This window comes from Nelusetta ayraudi, unplaced genomic scaffold (genome assembly GCF_046127955.1).
Source record: "Nelusetta ayraudi isolate G7.1 ecotype Tasmania unplaced genomic scaffold, CSIRO-AGI_Nayr_v1 ptg000042l, whole genome shotgun sequence".
Lineage (NCBI taxonomy): Eukaryota > Metazoa > Chordata > Actinopteri > Tetraodontiformes > Monacanthidae > Nelusetta > Nelusetta ayraudi.
In genome coordinates, this window is record NW_027466092.1 from 824179 (window position 1) to 837950 (window position 13772).

Below are 13772 nucleotides of genomic sequence, written 5' to 3' on the forward strand. Positions count from 1 at the left end.
TTCCTGTGTTTGCAGACGTGCCTGGAAGCCGTTGGCCCAGGTAGTGACTCACTCGCCGCAATTACAGCTTCTCTTCGGCGCCGCTGCTGCTACTGTTGTGTGTGTGTGTGTGTGTGTGTGTGTGTGTGTGTGTGTGTGTGTGTGTGTGTGTGTGTGTGTGTGTGTGTGTGTGTGTGTGTGTGTGTGTGTGTGTGTGTGTGTGTGTGTGTGTGTGTGTGTGAGAAACTCTCTCTACCTTCAAAGCTTCCAATATTTGACAGTCTGACTGAAGTCCTTTCAGGTCCTAATTAATGTGAGAGGCTGACAATAATTATTTCTCCCTGATTTTCTCCACTTCCCCCTCCCCTCCATAACCCCGACAGGAAGAAGGAGCTGCTGTCCCGCGATGACCTGCAGTTGCCATGGCGTCCACTCTACAACCTGTATGAGAGGGTGGTCTACTCCAAGACGGAGCACCTTGGACTCATCTGGTTCCCCAAGTACAAAACCCTTGTTTGCTTTTGTGTTTTGTATTTTTTGTATTTTTATTATCTAGTGGACCTTCCCTCCATCGCAACAATCTTGTCTTTCCACCCAGAAAGCCTGGTGCTGCAGGCAAAAATACAACGATGCATTTGCACCCATGTAAGAGGTTGACTTTTCGAGAAACTATGGTTTTGATGGATGTGTGTGCGCGCGCACACGTGAGCTAAATTTAAGGCTAAACAACAGCTCGTACTCGTCGTACTTCCTCGCCGGCTCCCGTCCAAATGTGACAAAAAATTCTGCCGCCAGCCGCTCAGTAAATCTGGAAAATTGCCATTTTATGGGTGTCATATGAGCTCTAAAGGTGCTGGCAGGCGGATTTCTGTCAGCTAGAACCTGCCTTGTAATTTATTATTCATCTGCAGGCTGCGGCGCCGTCTTCGCTGTTTCTATTTGCAGTCGGCGCCGGTGAACGGAGCAGCAGCAGCCGTACTCAGCTGGCCGAGATTCAATTAGAGCCTCCGAAGATAAAACTCTCACAGCGTCTTTTGATTGATTTGCGTTTTAAGTTTTAATTGATTTCTTTTTTTAAAAGCGTCACACACATTAGACTCTGACATCTTTAAATCAAGGGTCAATTGTGGTTGAATTGTCGTGTTGTGATTTTGAACTACATGCGCACAACAAACTGCAAATTGAACGTAGCTTCTCTCAACCTGCCGGCGGTGATATTTAACGGAGCAGTGACTCCGGTAGCACGACATTTATTACTGGAAATGGGTTCACAGTGTGTCATCATCATCTCTCCCCGGAGTCTGTTATCATTCAATTTGTCTTCTATGCATTTGGAAAGGATAGTATCCAGTAGCAAGTTAGCAACTGGAAGGGTCAATCAAAGCCCCATCCTGTGGCTGCAATATTCTCTCACTTAACGCTGTCTGCCTCACAGTGGCTGCGTTTCCATTACCCCTAGAATTGCACCAAACCTAAATATGGCAATAAGAAAACTGGTCATGGAAACACTAAAACTTTGAGAAACCTCTCAAATATCACTCTGAAGGTTTTTACGCTGTCATGAGGATGACTTATGAATATAGAGATATATAGCAAAAGTGTCCTGGAACTTAACGTGTTAATGGTGCGTTATGTTTGGACGCAGGAGGAGATAGAATATTTATCCAAGTAGTCAAAGAGAAAAATATAAGAACTATTCTTGACAGCAAACAAATGGAAACAAACAAATGGAAACAAACAAAAGCAAACGTAAATCTTGCGGGACGAGAATTTACGAGAATTACAGTTTATGCTCTTCACACCATTCAATGGAAACACCTGCAAATCGTGATTTTAGAAATATCGCTTTTGTTCTATTCTCTTCAACTGTAATGGAAATGCAGCTGTTGACGGCCCTGTTCCCGACATCTGCTCAGACCTTCTTTGCTCTGCAGACGTTCGCTGCTGCTGAGCACCTGCAGGGAGGTGATTTGTTTTGGTGCAAATATGAAGCGCAAAACTACGACATCTAGTGGTGAAATGATTGCGCGCACCTCGACAATGATTTTTTTCTTGGTTTTCTTATCTTTTCTTTCAAACTGAGATGACAGCTGGTTTTACTCACACGCACCTCGACTCTCTGCTTGTTTGTTTGCAGCTCACTGGAGCACATTTTGAAGGCTCTGGTAAAAAGCTGCAGACTGTGAGTATCGTCCAGCAGCGTCGTTGTCACTTCCTCTGCGGTCGATGGCGGCCTCGCCATGAGATCAGTGCTCAAGGTGTGCGTGTGCATGTGTGTCTGCGTCTGTGTTGCCGCCGCCGTGTCGCACACAGGTACTTCCCCGCGTCCTCCACCAAAGAGATGCTGGAGGAGTGGCGCCCCCAGTTGTGCGTGTTCGACACGGTCATGCAGAAGTCCATCAGCAACATGGAGCTGTTCCTGCCCACCATCATGCCTCCGGAGGAGCACGGCCAGGGCTTTAGGTGAGCCTCTGGCCAGCCACCACCTGACTCAGGCAGAGGGAGGAGTTGTTCGCAGTGAGAAAAGCTCCTGCGGATTATTAATCCCAAGATGTTCTGCCAGGAGAAAAGGAACCACGTGCTTGATGATCATGTTACCTTTAAAAAGGCCAAGTTACATATTACCGCAGGTCCATTAAGGCCACGGGTTACTTTCTGAGTCTTTAAACGAGGCTCTTTCCGTGTTAGCAGATCTTTTTTTTTTTTTTCTTGATGCCTTGCTGCCCTGGAAAACTTTGGCTCCGCCCCCTCTCTCCTCGGCCTGTGCTCCAGCGAGTAGTCGGCCTCCTCACAGCATTCACCACATTCCTCAGTGAATTTCCCCCCCCGTTTCCCAGGCGTTTTGTCTGGATTTAGTCTTGGATCTGTCGACTCTTTCCGTTGACTTTTCACCATACATCATCCTTCTTTTTTCCGTCATACGTCTCCAACCTTCCCTCCCCCTTGTCTTGGGAAACAGTAGAGCTCATAGTTCTGAGGTGAATGAATTAAATGACTTATGATTTAGGTGCGTGAGTGTGCGTGCGTGCGCGCCAGATGCCCTAAATGTGATTGTGTGTGCGTGTGTGTGTGCGTGTGCGTGTGCGTGTGTGTGTGTGTGTGTGTGTGTGTTTTCAGGCTGTGGTTTGATGAGCTGATGAGTCTCTGGATGGCGGTGCAGAATCAGCCGAGCTGGGAGGGGGTAAGACAAACTTCAGTTGCATCATTGCGCAATGGTAAATTAGATAAACTCGTCCTCATAGAAGTTTTAAATGTGGTTCCAAATCCTCAGTTGGCAGAGTTGCATACACATGTATTTTTAGAGGTTAAAGGTCCCATTCAGCCAAATTCACTCGGACAGTATTTCCTAATGATAATTGCTGCCTCTGTCCTGCCAAACTCGAGGAAAGTCAACCTTTTAGTTTCCACTTTTCACTTTTTCAGTGACGTTGGGGCCTCATTTCCGTCCTTCCAAACGTGATGCGACACGACGGAGCGTTTTCGTTTTAGCAGGAGGTTGTAAACAGAGGGCTAAATGTGTGACTCTTCCTCCTCTGAGAGTCCAGGATGGAAAAATAAAGGACCAGGATCTTGAACCTTGGAGCCGTCAGCGGCTCCAGAGTGAAGATGGAGACCATCCCAGTTTTTCACGCGTTTGATTGAGAGGTCGTTTTTCAAAAAGCGCTACTTTCCACACGGCCTCGTTCCCATTTTTTTTTTTTTTTTCCCGCGTGCGAGTCCGCTCTGCTTTCATCCTCCCTCTCGGCGGGCCTCCCTCCGCGCGGTGCCTGCTCTTTGTTTATCCGTCCGAGTGACGGCTGTCGTCCCTCTGATTGCTCGTCTGATGTTGATCTCGCAGCACCTCGTCAACCTGTTCGCTCGCCTCGCCAACGACAACATCGGCTACGTGGACTGGACCCCGTTCCTCCCCACAGTGAGTGTGTGTGTGTGTGTGTGTGTGTGTGTGTGTGTATGTGTGTGTGTGTGTGTGTGCTGCTTGCATGTATATGTGTGTTAATTGCTGCCGGACCAAGTGAGAGGTGAAACTCATGGCTGGCTGTGTGTGTGTGTGTGTGTGTGTGTGTGTGTGTGTGTGTGTGTGTGTGTGTGTGTGTGTGTGTGTGTGTGTGTGTGTGTGTGTGTGTGTGTGTGTGTGTGTGTGCGTGTGTGTGTGTGCAGATCTTCACCAGGATTCTGCGCAGTCTGAACCTGCCGGTCGGGGTCAGCCAGATGGTGGCGCCGCGCTACCTCACAAACTCCTACGACATCGGACACTTGGTGTTGTGGATCACAGCGCTGCTGGTGAGCTTGTTGTTGTCGTTGTTCGAGGGGTCCTCTTATGTAAAACTGGCTTCTGTGAGCTCTTTAACATGGCTTTTTTTGCGTCACTGGCACTGCCAACTGCAACAAATGACAACTTGCGCGGCTGAAACGAACTATTTGGATTTTGTTCGGCTTTCGACGTCACAAGTCGGGCTAATTATCACAGTGACAGACTTTTTATGTAAATGTGGGTGAGGCTCGACTGCATGAGAGCTAGTAGCCGTCTCCCCTGCTAGCAGCGTATCGGCAGGCCAGTCACAGCCAGTGAGGCTGACCAGCTCCAACCAAAACCAAAGAAACCTCCTTTATTGTTGGAGGCAAAACCACCAAAATCAATTAGTTGCACTTTTGCAAACAGAACGCAAAGTTGAGGAGTTTGTGGTCTTTGCGTGTTCCGTCCTTCAACCGTGACTCCAAACCTGCCGCAGGGTGGAGAAGGAAACCCTGCGCAGAAGCAGCTGACCTGCCTCTTCAACAGCATCGCCTCCTTTTACCATCCGTCCAATCACGGCCGCTGGCAGGTAAGTCCCTCTTGTGCACGCACACACGCACACACGCACACACACACACACACACACACACACACACACACACTAGTGTCTCCTTTGCTTTGATTTATAACCTGTCACCCAGGACTTGGCTGGCGCTCCTCACAACTTGCAACGCAATAATGAAATGCACAGGCGGCGGAGAGAACGAGCGATATCGCACATCTGTTTACTGCCGACCGTGAGAATGTGTCTGCGGCTGATAAGATAATATTGTGAGGCTGTATTTACATCCCTGTGTGTGTGTGTGTGTGTGTGTGTGTGTGTGTGTGTGTGTGTGTGTGTGTGTGTGTGTGTGTGTGTGTGTGTGTCTAGTCCCGTCTGATGCGGCTCCTCCAGCGCCTCCCCGCCAGCGTGGTGCGCCGGGTGCACCGGGAACGCCACGCCGCCCCCTACTGGATCACGCTGGTCCCCGAGCACCAGCGGCTCACCGACGACGACCTGCAGGAGTTTACCCGCAGCCTCATCGGCGCCGCCCTGCTGTCCATGTTTAGGTACTGCAACCCCCGACTGTTTTTCCTGTGTCACGGTACTTTTTTTTTGTTGTTGTTGTTGTTGTTCGAAAACACAAAAAAATCTGGAATATTTGTGCGCGTTATACAACAAAATATGCCCTGATATTAGCTCAGCCACTCAATCGTGCCGTTTTCTTTTCTTTTTAAGAGTTTAAAGAGAGGTGAGGAGGAAGAAATGGTAGAGAAGGTGAAAAAGTCAGGAGTTGATATGCATATTATAATGACGGAAAGATATTTGCCGGAATGAAGCATCACCATATCAGAAGAAGAAGAGACGTTACAGCACTGAGCCTAAAAATAAATTCTAGATGGAACCAGCCAATGGGACGAGCCGGTGTGTATAAATAAGCAGTGAGGTGGCATTTAAAGGCAGAGGCTGTGCGAAGGAGAGTGTTTCCACCGCGTGCAGGAGGTGTCGGCGGTGGAGGCGGCGGCCCTGGTGGCGGCGCCGCAGAGGAGGAGGAAGGTGCGAGCGCTGCGCCGCTGTGGCGCCGCCGTCACCCACGTTTTACTGAGCACAGATAATTAGGAGCCGCATCTATCGGCGGCAGAGCGTCGCCTCCCAAATGGGCTTCAGAATTAACCCACCTGTTTTTTTGTTTTTTTTATGACTCAAATTTTAATTTTTTTTTAATAACACAAAACCAAGTAAACCCGTGACAAAAAAAGACATTTGGATAGAAGGTGAACAAAGAATGTTGTGTTTGCACTCCAGTAGACAGACAAGACGAAAACAACAAACAAAAACAGGGGTGATAGTGAGAGATCAATGTGTTGTGCGTTCAGCGGCGCTGGGTGGTTGGTGTCTCAATCAGGCTCGTTCAAGTTCAATAAATATGGTTCCTATTTCATATTGAAGCTCTCCACCCTGTTTATTAGTCTGTATGTTGAGCCCTCCAGTGCTCGCTAACCTGGCTGAGTGAACGTGCCAGAGGTTGACAGGTGAGGGTGAAGATGCTGTCCATTCTGAAGTAATACGTCTGCGCCCCAGCATCAGTGCTACCTCAACCCATGCTGCCTCACGGGGTGGGAGGTCATTGAGGAGGGACGGGTCCCATAGAATACATACAGTCTCTGGTAGGAGGGCTTGTCACGTCCCATGATCTTTGTTACATTGCTGTGAATTTCAAAACAAAAGTTTTTTCCACGACGTATGAGTCGAGGTGAGAATTAACCCTAACCCATGTGACCGTGTGCTCGTAGCCAAGTTCCCTCTGCCGCTGAAGACGTAATCCTCAGGAAGACGCTCTCATCCATGATTAACGTCCGTCTGTCTGTCTGTGTGTCTGTCTGCAGCAAAACAGGCTGCACGGACGCTGCCTACGCCCTGCAGAACCTGGCGCTGCTCACACCGCAGCTCGCCATCCCGCCCGTGCTGGAGAAGTGCGTATTTGTTGTGTTGTTGTTTATTTCTCGTATTTTTTTGTGGGCGCGTTGATGCGATGATAAATTGCGGAAAAGCGATGAGCCGAGACGTAAACAGGAACTTGAACGCTCGCAGCTATAAATCGTGGGTGAATTTGCTTCCTGTTAATAATGTTTCCCTGACAAGCGACGGGCCGGATATTGCGCTAATCTCACTGAAAATCATCCCGCTGAGCTGAAAAACATGGGAATCCTCACCTGCTTCTTGGATTGAATTGATTTTTAAAAGTCCAGTGTTAAATATTTATGTTTGATTTACTGTGAGAAAAATCATAAAATATGTTTGCTGTTGGCGTTCTAGTATTGAATCAACCTTCACACTACCAGTTTCGTGTAGTCACGTACAGTGTTTGTTTAATGGCGGAGCCATGTTTCTACGGCTTCCCAGATGGGACTGTTTGTCCCTGTTTGGAGAAAATGATTTTATCAGAATTTCAGTAGAACTGAAATACACAAACATCCGTGCACAAATCATTTCGTTATTTTGACGAGTGGAATATTTTCTCCTCATATCGCTTGAAAGCCGGCTGTCATTGATTCATCACCGTCTTCTGTGAAGTTGCGTTAAAGATTTTCTTATGCTCAGACGGTCGAGTATTATGGAGATGTTCCAGTCCTTCATTTTTTATTCCTGCTGACAGCCGTTGCTTTAATGAATTGCGGTTTAAACCGTTTTTCATTTTTTTTGCCGCACCGGTCCTTTAATGTCCGACCCTCTCAAACGTCCCGTGGAGTTTTGTCGGAATCGTCGGGCGCAATTTGGCTTTTCAAAGCATCAGAACTCCTTCTCATACGTCAGCGGAGCCGCAGTCGTCACCGTCCCGAACCTCCCGCCGCCTCATTAACCCCCCCCCCCCACCCTCCACCCCCGGCGCTCCCTGCAGGACATACATGGCGATGGAGACGCTGACGGAGCCGCACACGCTCACCGCCACCCTCAGCTGCATGATCGGCATGGCCCGCAGCCTGGTGTCGCCCAGCAACTGCTACCCGGAGGGCCGCACGCACGTCCTGCCGCTGCTGACCGGCGCCCTGCCGGGCGTCGACCCCAACGACTTCAGCAAGTGCATGGTGGGTGTGTGAGAGGGGCGGGTGGAGGATTTTAACCTCTGAAGGTTAAAATCCTCTTGGAAAACGTGACGGGACTTTCACAAAAGTGAAATGAATATCACACTTTCTCCTCGGGTTGTTTCATGGATTTATTTCCTTCCTCGCACCCCACTTTTGCTCATTGTCTCTCGAAGTTCATTCATCCATCACATACACCGGGATAAACGCAAACACGAAAAAATAGAAAATAAAACAGCTTATTGAATCCTCTCTCTCTCTCTCTCTCTCTCTCTCTCTCTCTCTCCAGATCACCTTCCAGTTCATCGCCACCTTCACCACGCTGGTGCCTTTAGTGGACTGCTCTGACGCTCCGTCGCGACACCACGACCTCTCCGAGGTTAGCACGCGGGGGCTTATTGACTCTGCTAAGCTAACTTAGCATTGACCTGGTGTTAAACTGAACCTGCCAAGTACAACCTATGAACCTGACCCGTTCCAAGAGTTTGCAGCACTGACACTAAAAGCAGGTTTTCCTCAGTTTGCAGTCCACATCCTGTTCTCCAGCTTAACACTGTTAATTATCCCGAAGGCTTCATTGAACCCGGTAGAACGCTGCGTTTTGCCGTCGCTTCAACCTTTGTTTTCTGCTTAGTTTTTTTTTTAAGCTTCCTGCTCCACGTGTTTGGCAGAAAACGTGCCAGCTTGCGGCTGATTTCAGCACTTGTGACATCACAAAGGGGCTGATTTCCTCTGCTGTCTGGAAAGTGGAGCAGCAGCAGACATCAGAGAAGCTCTTCTCATGCTCGCTGACAGAACTGAGACGCAGAATTATTGTGGGGAAACTTTGGCAGAAGGGATTTCTGCGTTGTCGGGGATCTTTGTTGTTTCTGTGGCGCCGTCTTTGTTTTGTCTTGAAAAACTGCGCTGGGAAAAAAAAAATGACACAGTGGCCTTTGGGAATTATTTTATACATGCTAAGCTAAAATTTTGCAGCTTAGTTTTCTCCAAATAGTTTCTTGCATTAATGTGAGAGTGGTTTTAGCAAGTGACCTGTGCGTGCGTGCGTGCGTGCGTGCTGCTGTCCCTGCAGGTGGAGAAGGATCTGTGTTCGGCCACGGCTCAGTTTGAAGACTTTGTTCTCCAGTTTCTGGACAGGTCGGTTAAAGTCAGCGCCGTTGTTTCCCTCCTCCTTTCTATCCTGCTTTGCTGCGTTTGACTTTTTTTTTTCCCCTTTGCCTTTGACTTCAACACCGACTGCGTCGCTGCTGCTGCTGCTGCTGCTGCTGCTGCTGCTGCTGCAGGTGTTTCGCCCTGATTGACAGCAGCACGCTGGAGCAGACCCGAGACGAGACGGAGACGGACACCCAGACTCACCTGGAGAGCCTGGTGGAGCTGGGCCTCTCCTCCACCGTCAGCACCGTGCTCACTCAGTGCTCCACGGAGATTTACAAGGTGATGCTCGCACACACACACACACTGCAGTCGCTCTTCATTAAGTGGCTGATCCTGAAGCCTGGCAGATCAGCCCTGCTCACCTCAGACGCCCGGGAAAAGCAAACCTTTCCAAGGTGAACTTGTGCTATGTGCAGCTCAGTCGCCGCGCTGATGTCATCGTTCCGTGCACCAATCAGATTATTTTGCGACGTTTTGCTCAAAACTTCGAACAAGCGTCTGTTTGAGTTCCTCCCTGCACAGTCAGACGACTGAAGCTCTTTTCCTTGAACTTTTTCCAAAGGATTTGTGCAAAAAAAAAAAAAAAAAAAAAAGCCACGTAGACTGGCAGTAAATGACTCATGAAATGACTTCATAACTCCATGAAAACCTCATTCGTATTAATTTTTTGTTCAAAGTAATCCTGCAAAGCTGCCTTGCAACTGCTGGGAACTTGAACTTGTTGAACACAACCAGAGATGAAGATGCAGGATTCTTGGCGGTGTGTGTGTGTGTGTGTGTGTGTGTGTGTGTGTGTGTGTGTGTGTGTGTGTGTGTGTGTGTGTGTGTGTGTGTGTGTGTGTGTGTGTGTGTGTGTGTGTGTGAGGGATCTGAAACTTGAAACATGGCCTTGATTATATATATATTCCTGCACCACAATAAGCAAATAATCGCACAAATGATACATTACTTGGTTTTTATTATTCGAAAAAGTAAAGTCTAAAACCTAAGGGTGTGTGTGTGTGTTTGTGTGTGTGTGTGTGTGTGTGCGCGTCTCAGGTGGCGTTGCAGAAGGTTTACAACTTTGCCACCACCAACATCTTCGAGACGTGCGTGTCGGGTCGGATGGTGGCTGACATGTGCAGAGCCGCAGCCAAGGTGAGAGAGCGTGCACGTCACAGTCCGTCCCCCTCCACCCCACCACCACCACCAGTCTCTCGCCTGTTGTGTTGTTGCTCATCTCTGTCATGATCGTTGTCGTGTGTGTCGTCTTCTGCTCGGTCTAACGTGCGTGTTCTCTGTTTGCAGTGTCACCCCGCCGAGTCTCTCCGTCTGTTCGTCCCTCACTGCTGCAGCGTCATTTTCGACATCACCAACAGTCAGTACCACACAGTGTGCGTGTGCGTGCGTCACGCCTGTGTGTGTGTGTGTGTGTGTGTGTGTAGTAGAGCTGTCGCAAGTTTGTGTGTGTCGAGTAGAATCAAGAGACTCGCGGCCATGAAGACGCCGTGTGGCCTCGGCGCCGTTGTGAGATTTTAACTGCAAGCCTGGGCTGACGTGTGCAGCCATGAATTCCTATTAGTGCACTCTTTGTATTTTCACTCTATGAAGTGAAATATAAATGGAGGTCAATGGAGAAAAATCGGCAGGTTGGTGCGTGTAAAGCTTTGTTCTTTGATAGTGGAGTTGTGTATCTTCTCAAGCATCAGAACAGAAAAGAAAAATACACAGGAACAAGCAGGTTTTCTGCTGCGTTTTATAATTCATTATTCATAGTAAAATAGGGTAAATAAAGTTATATTAGTGATGTAATTTTAGCTAAATATGAACATTGACCTGCTGGGATTTGCTCTTGTTGTTTTTGCACTCAGACCTGTAAGAACTGAAGGGGGAAACAAACACAAAGCCGTTTCGGTAAAATGAGGGGAGGCGTCATATTTAACTCTGTCAGATTTTAATTGCAGCAGATGGATGTTGAGATAATTCAGACAAAGAGGGCGACCGTGAAACACAGCAACATGAGCTCAGTGCATCTGGGGAGCAGTAGAGGAGGCTTTATTGTGTGTGTGTGTGTGTGTGTGTGTGTGTGTGTGTGTGTGTGTGTGTGTGTGTGTGTGTGTGTGTGTGTGTGTGTGTGTGTGTGTGTGTGTGTGTGTGTGTAGATGAGGAGTTGCAGGGCGAAGATGAGCTGGATAAGGAGCTGCTGTGGAACCTTCAGCTGCTCTCTGAGGTGAGGACACAGTCACACACGCACGCACGCACGCACACACACACACACGGCGCCTCGGTTCATCTTTTTTAAATGTGACGTAATATGACAACCAGCTGCCAAAAAAAACTTTTTCAGCTCCCAACCAATAAGTTGCTAGCTTGTTTCACACCGTCTGCACCCACCGAGAGTTCCTGGATTTTGGGATTTTGCCATTGACCGGATACCAAGTAAATGCAGGGATAGTGTTGCCTGTACCGATGCTGATATTTTTCACTTGAATGTCACGATCATTTTATGATTTTTGCCTTTTTGTTAATTGATTGTGATTATGGTTAAACACAGGACAAAGATTTAGGGACTTAAAAATGTTTCTACGACAAGACCAAATATTAAACCAAAATATTAAACCAAAATATTAGACCAAAAGTATAAAAATTAAATAAGATAATTCCCCTTCCCCTAGAATCAATGCAACCAAAAAATAAGCCGATAAACGATGTCAACAACGTAAAAAAACAAAACAACCCCTACCTTCCATTACGCCCAGGTATTGGTGAAGCCAGGTTGTAGGTCCTTCACGACCAGGGCATCTACACTGTTTACTTGGACAGAAAGTGAAAGTTTGGAGTTATTTTCTGGACATGTAGAAGATAAAATGCAAGAAAAGTATCAATCTCATCGTGCAAGTATCGATTAGACACCAATACTCACCTTGCTATCGATCCCATGGATATTTAAATCAATATACACCCAGCCCTTTATTCCACACTAAAACACAGTGGGGTGATCGGTCGGCCTCCCTGCGTCCTTAAGTGAACTTATCGACAGACATTCACTGTTTTTTTTGTACATTTTTTTTTTTTTAAACCATTTGCACCCACTGAAATTTTCCTGCTAACATCACTGAGAAGAGGCGGGAAACATCCTGTGGTGCAGGAGAATAAGAGAAACTGTGACATTGCCGGAGGAGGAAGGTGACCAAAAATTCATTTATAGACACACACTCACACACATACACACACACACACACATATATATATATATATATATATATATATATATATATATATATATATATATTTTTTTTTTTTTTTTTTCCTAAGTGTACACCCCATGCAGTCATAAATATCACGGAGCTTTGTCGTTAAGCAGAACATATTGATACCCTCTCTGCTTTGTTTTACTACCCCGGGGAGCTTCATGCGAGTTGGAGCTGCAGCAAAATGCCGTGATTTACTGGAGATTGGCGCAATATTTAAGGCACGAGCCTCGGCTGAATTGCCTCAGTGTGTGTGTGTGTGTGTGTGTGTGTGTGTTGTTTGTAGGTAACCCGCGTGGATGGCGAACAGCTGCTGAAGTACCGAGGGGAGCTGGAGCGCATCCTGGGCGCGTGCGTGCGGCTGCGCTGCAAGCGTGCGTACACGCTGGCCTGCAGCCTGCTGGAGCACACGCTGCGCTCGCTGTCGCTCATCTACCCCACCGAGTACCGCAGCACCCCCGGGGGCTTCCACAGCGACCTCCCCATTCGGGTAAACACTCACAGGCGCGCGCACACAGACACACACACACACACACACGCACGCACGCACGTACACGTGCACCCAGGACCGTTAATTGTTGCGAGGGAGAGAAACAGGCAAGGTTTATTATTTAATCCCACAAACTAACACTTTTATTAAATCCAGCCCCTCGGCTCGTTCAAAGGGCCTATTTGCGAACCTCCACAAGTGCAAATTAGCTGTTATCAAAGCTTTTTACGCCGCCTCGTTTCAAACAATGAGGGTTTTTTTCTTTTTCTTCTCTTCTCTTCTCGGGGAAATACCAAAGCACAACCTTGCACAACTCCTCTTTTACTGCAGTTTAATTAAATGAGGTTGGTTGCAGGTTGAGTCAGGGCCTAATTGCCATGCCATTTTCCTCTCTTTTCCATTAAGAGAATTAGCATTTTCATTCTCACCACCGGTGGCAGGAACCCTCGTCTCAAGGACCCCCCCGGCTGAATTGTCTCCTGTCGCCATAAGATGCTCAACACATCACCCCACAGGGGCCGTTAAGAACTGGGGAAACACGCTCGGCCAAAGTAAAATATTGCTTCATTGTGATGGGAAAAGGGCAGACTGGCTGCTGGTGGCCAAACTTAAATTCTCTCCACCTAAACTATCCGACACAAGCGGCACTGTGAGAGGAAACGGCTGGCAGGGGAGAAAAGCTGAATGTCATTTTTCTGTTGCATGTGTTCACTCCCTGAAACCCATGAAGTGGCCTGTTTAACTCTTTTAAAACCTGCATCCCCTGCTCATTTCCAGAGGTGGGAAGTAATAAAGTAACATTTTTCAGGTATCTGTACTTTACGGGAGTATTTTTTTTTTTCCTGACGACTTTTCACTTTGACCGTCTACATTTGTACACAAGTATCTGCACTTTGTACTGCTTACGTTGGAAAAACAAATTGGTTCCTTTTTCGTTTAAAGGTCTTTACAAGATTAAAACAAAGATTAAAACAAATTATCTTCAAAGTAATTCACTTATTATCCTAGTAGTTGTTATAGCTTCATTTGGAGCTATTTCAGCGACACTGTTGAGCAGTTA

At 47.5% G+C, this 13772-nt stretch overlaps 1 protein-coding gene across 1 annotated transcript in view; it reads left to right on the forward strand.

Annotated features, from left to right (window-relative positions):
- Window positions 1-13772, forward strand: part of LOC142893184 (proteasome activator complex subunit 4B-like) — a 36216-nt gene that overhangs the window by 4505 nt on the left and 17939 nt on the right. Inside the window, exons 3-19 of the mRNA XM_076033496.1 lie at window positions 363-479; window positions 2117-2161; window positions 2293-2442; window positions 3097-3160; window positions 3818-3892; window positions 4138-4260; window positions 4710-4802; window positions 5145-5323; window positions 6641-6727; window positions 7654-7840; window positions 8127-8216; window positions 8910-8974; window positions 9121-9271; window positions 10031-10129; window positions 10280-10349; window positions 11134-11201; window positions 12509-12712. Coding sequence (XP_075889611.1) covers window positions 363-479; window positions 2117-2161; window positions 2293-2442; window positions 3097-3160; window positions 3818-3892; window positions 4138-4260; window positions 4710-4802; window positions 5145-5323; window positions 6641-6727; window positions 7654-7840; window positions 8127-8216; window positions 8910-8974; window positions 9121-9271; window positions 10031-10129; window positions 10280-10349; window positions 11134-11201; window positions 12509-12712 — 1867 coding nt within the window. The remainder of the gene's footprint in view (window positions 1-362; window positions 480-2116; window positions 2162-2292; window positions 2443-3096; window positions 3161-3817; window positions 3893-4137; window positions 4261-4709; window positions 4803-5144; window positions 5324-6640; window positions 6728-7653; window positions 7841-8126; window positions 8217-8909; window positions 8975-9120; window positions 9272-10030; window positions 10130-10279; window positions 10350-11133; window positions 11202-12508; window positions 12713-13772) is intronic.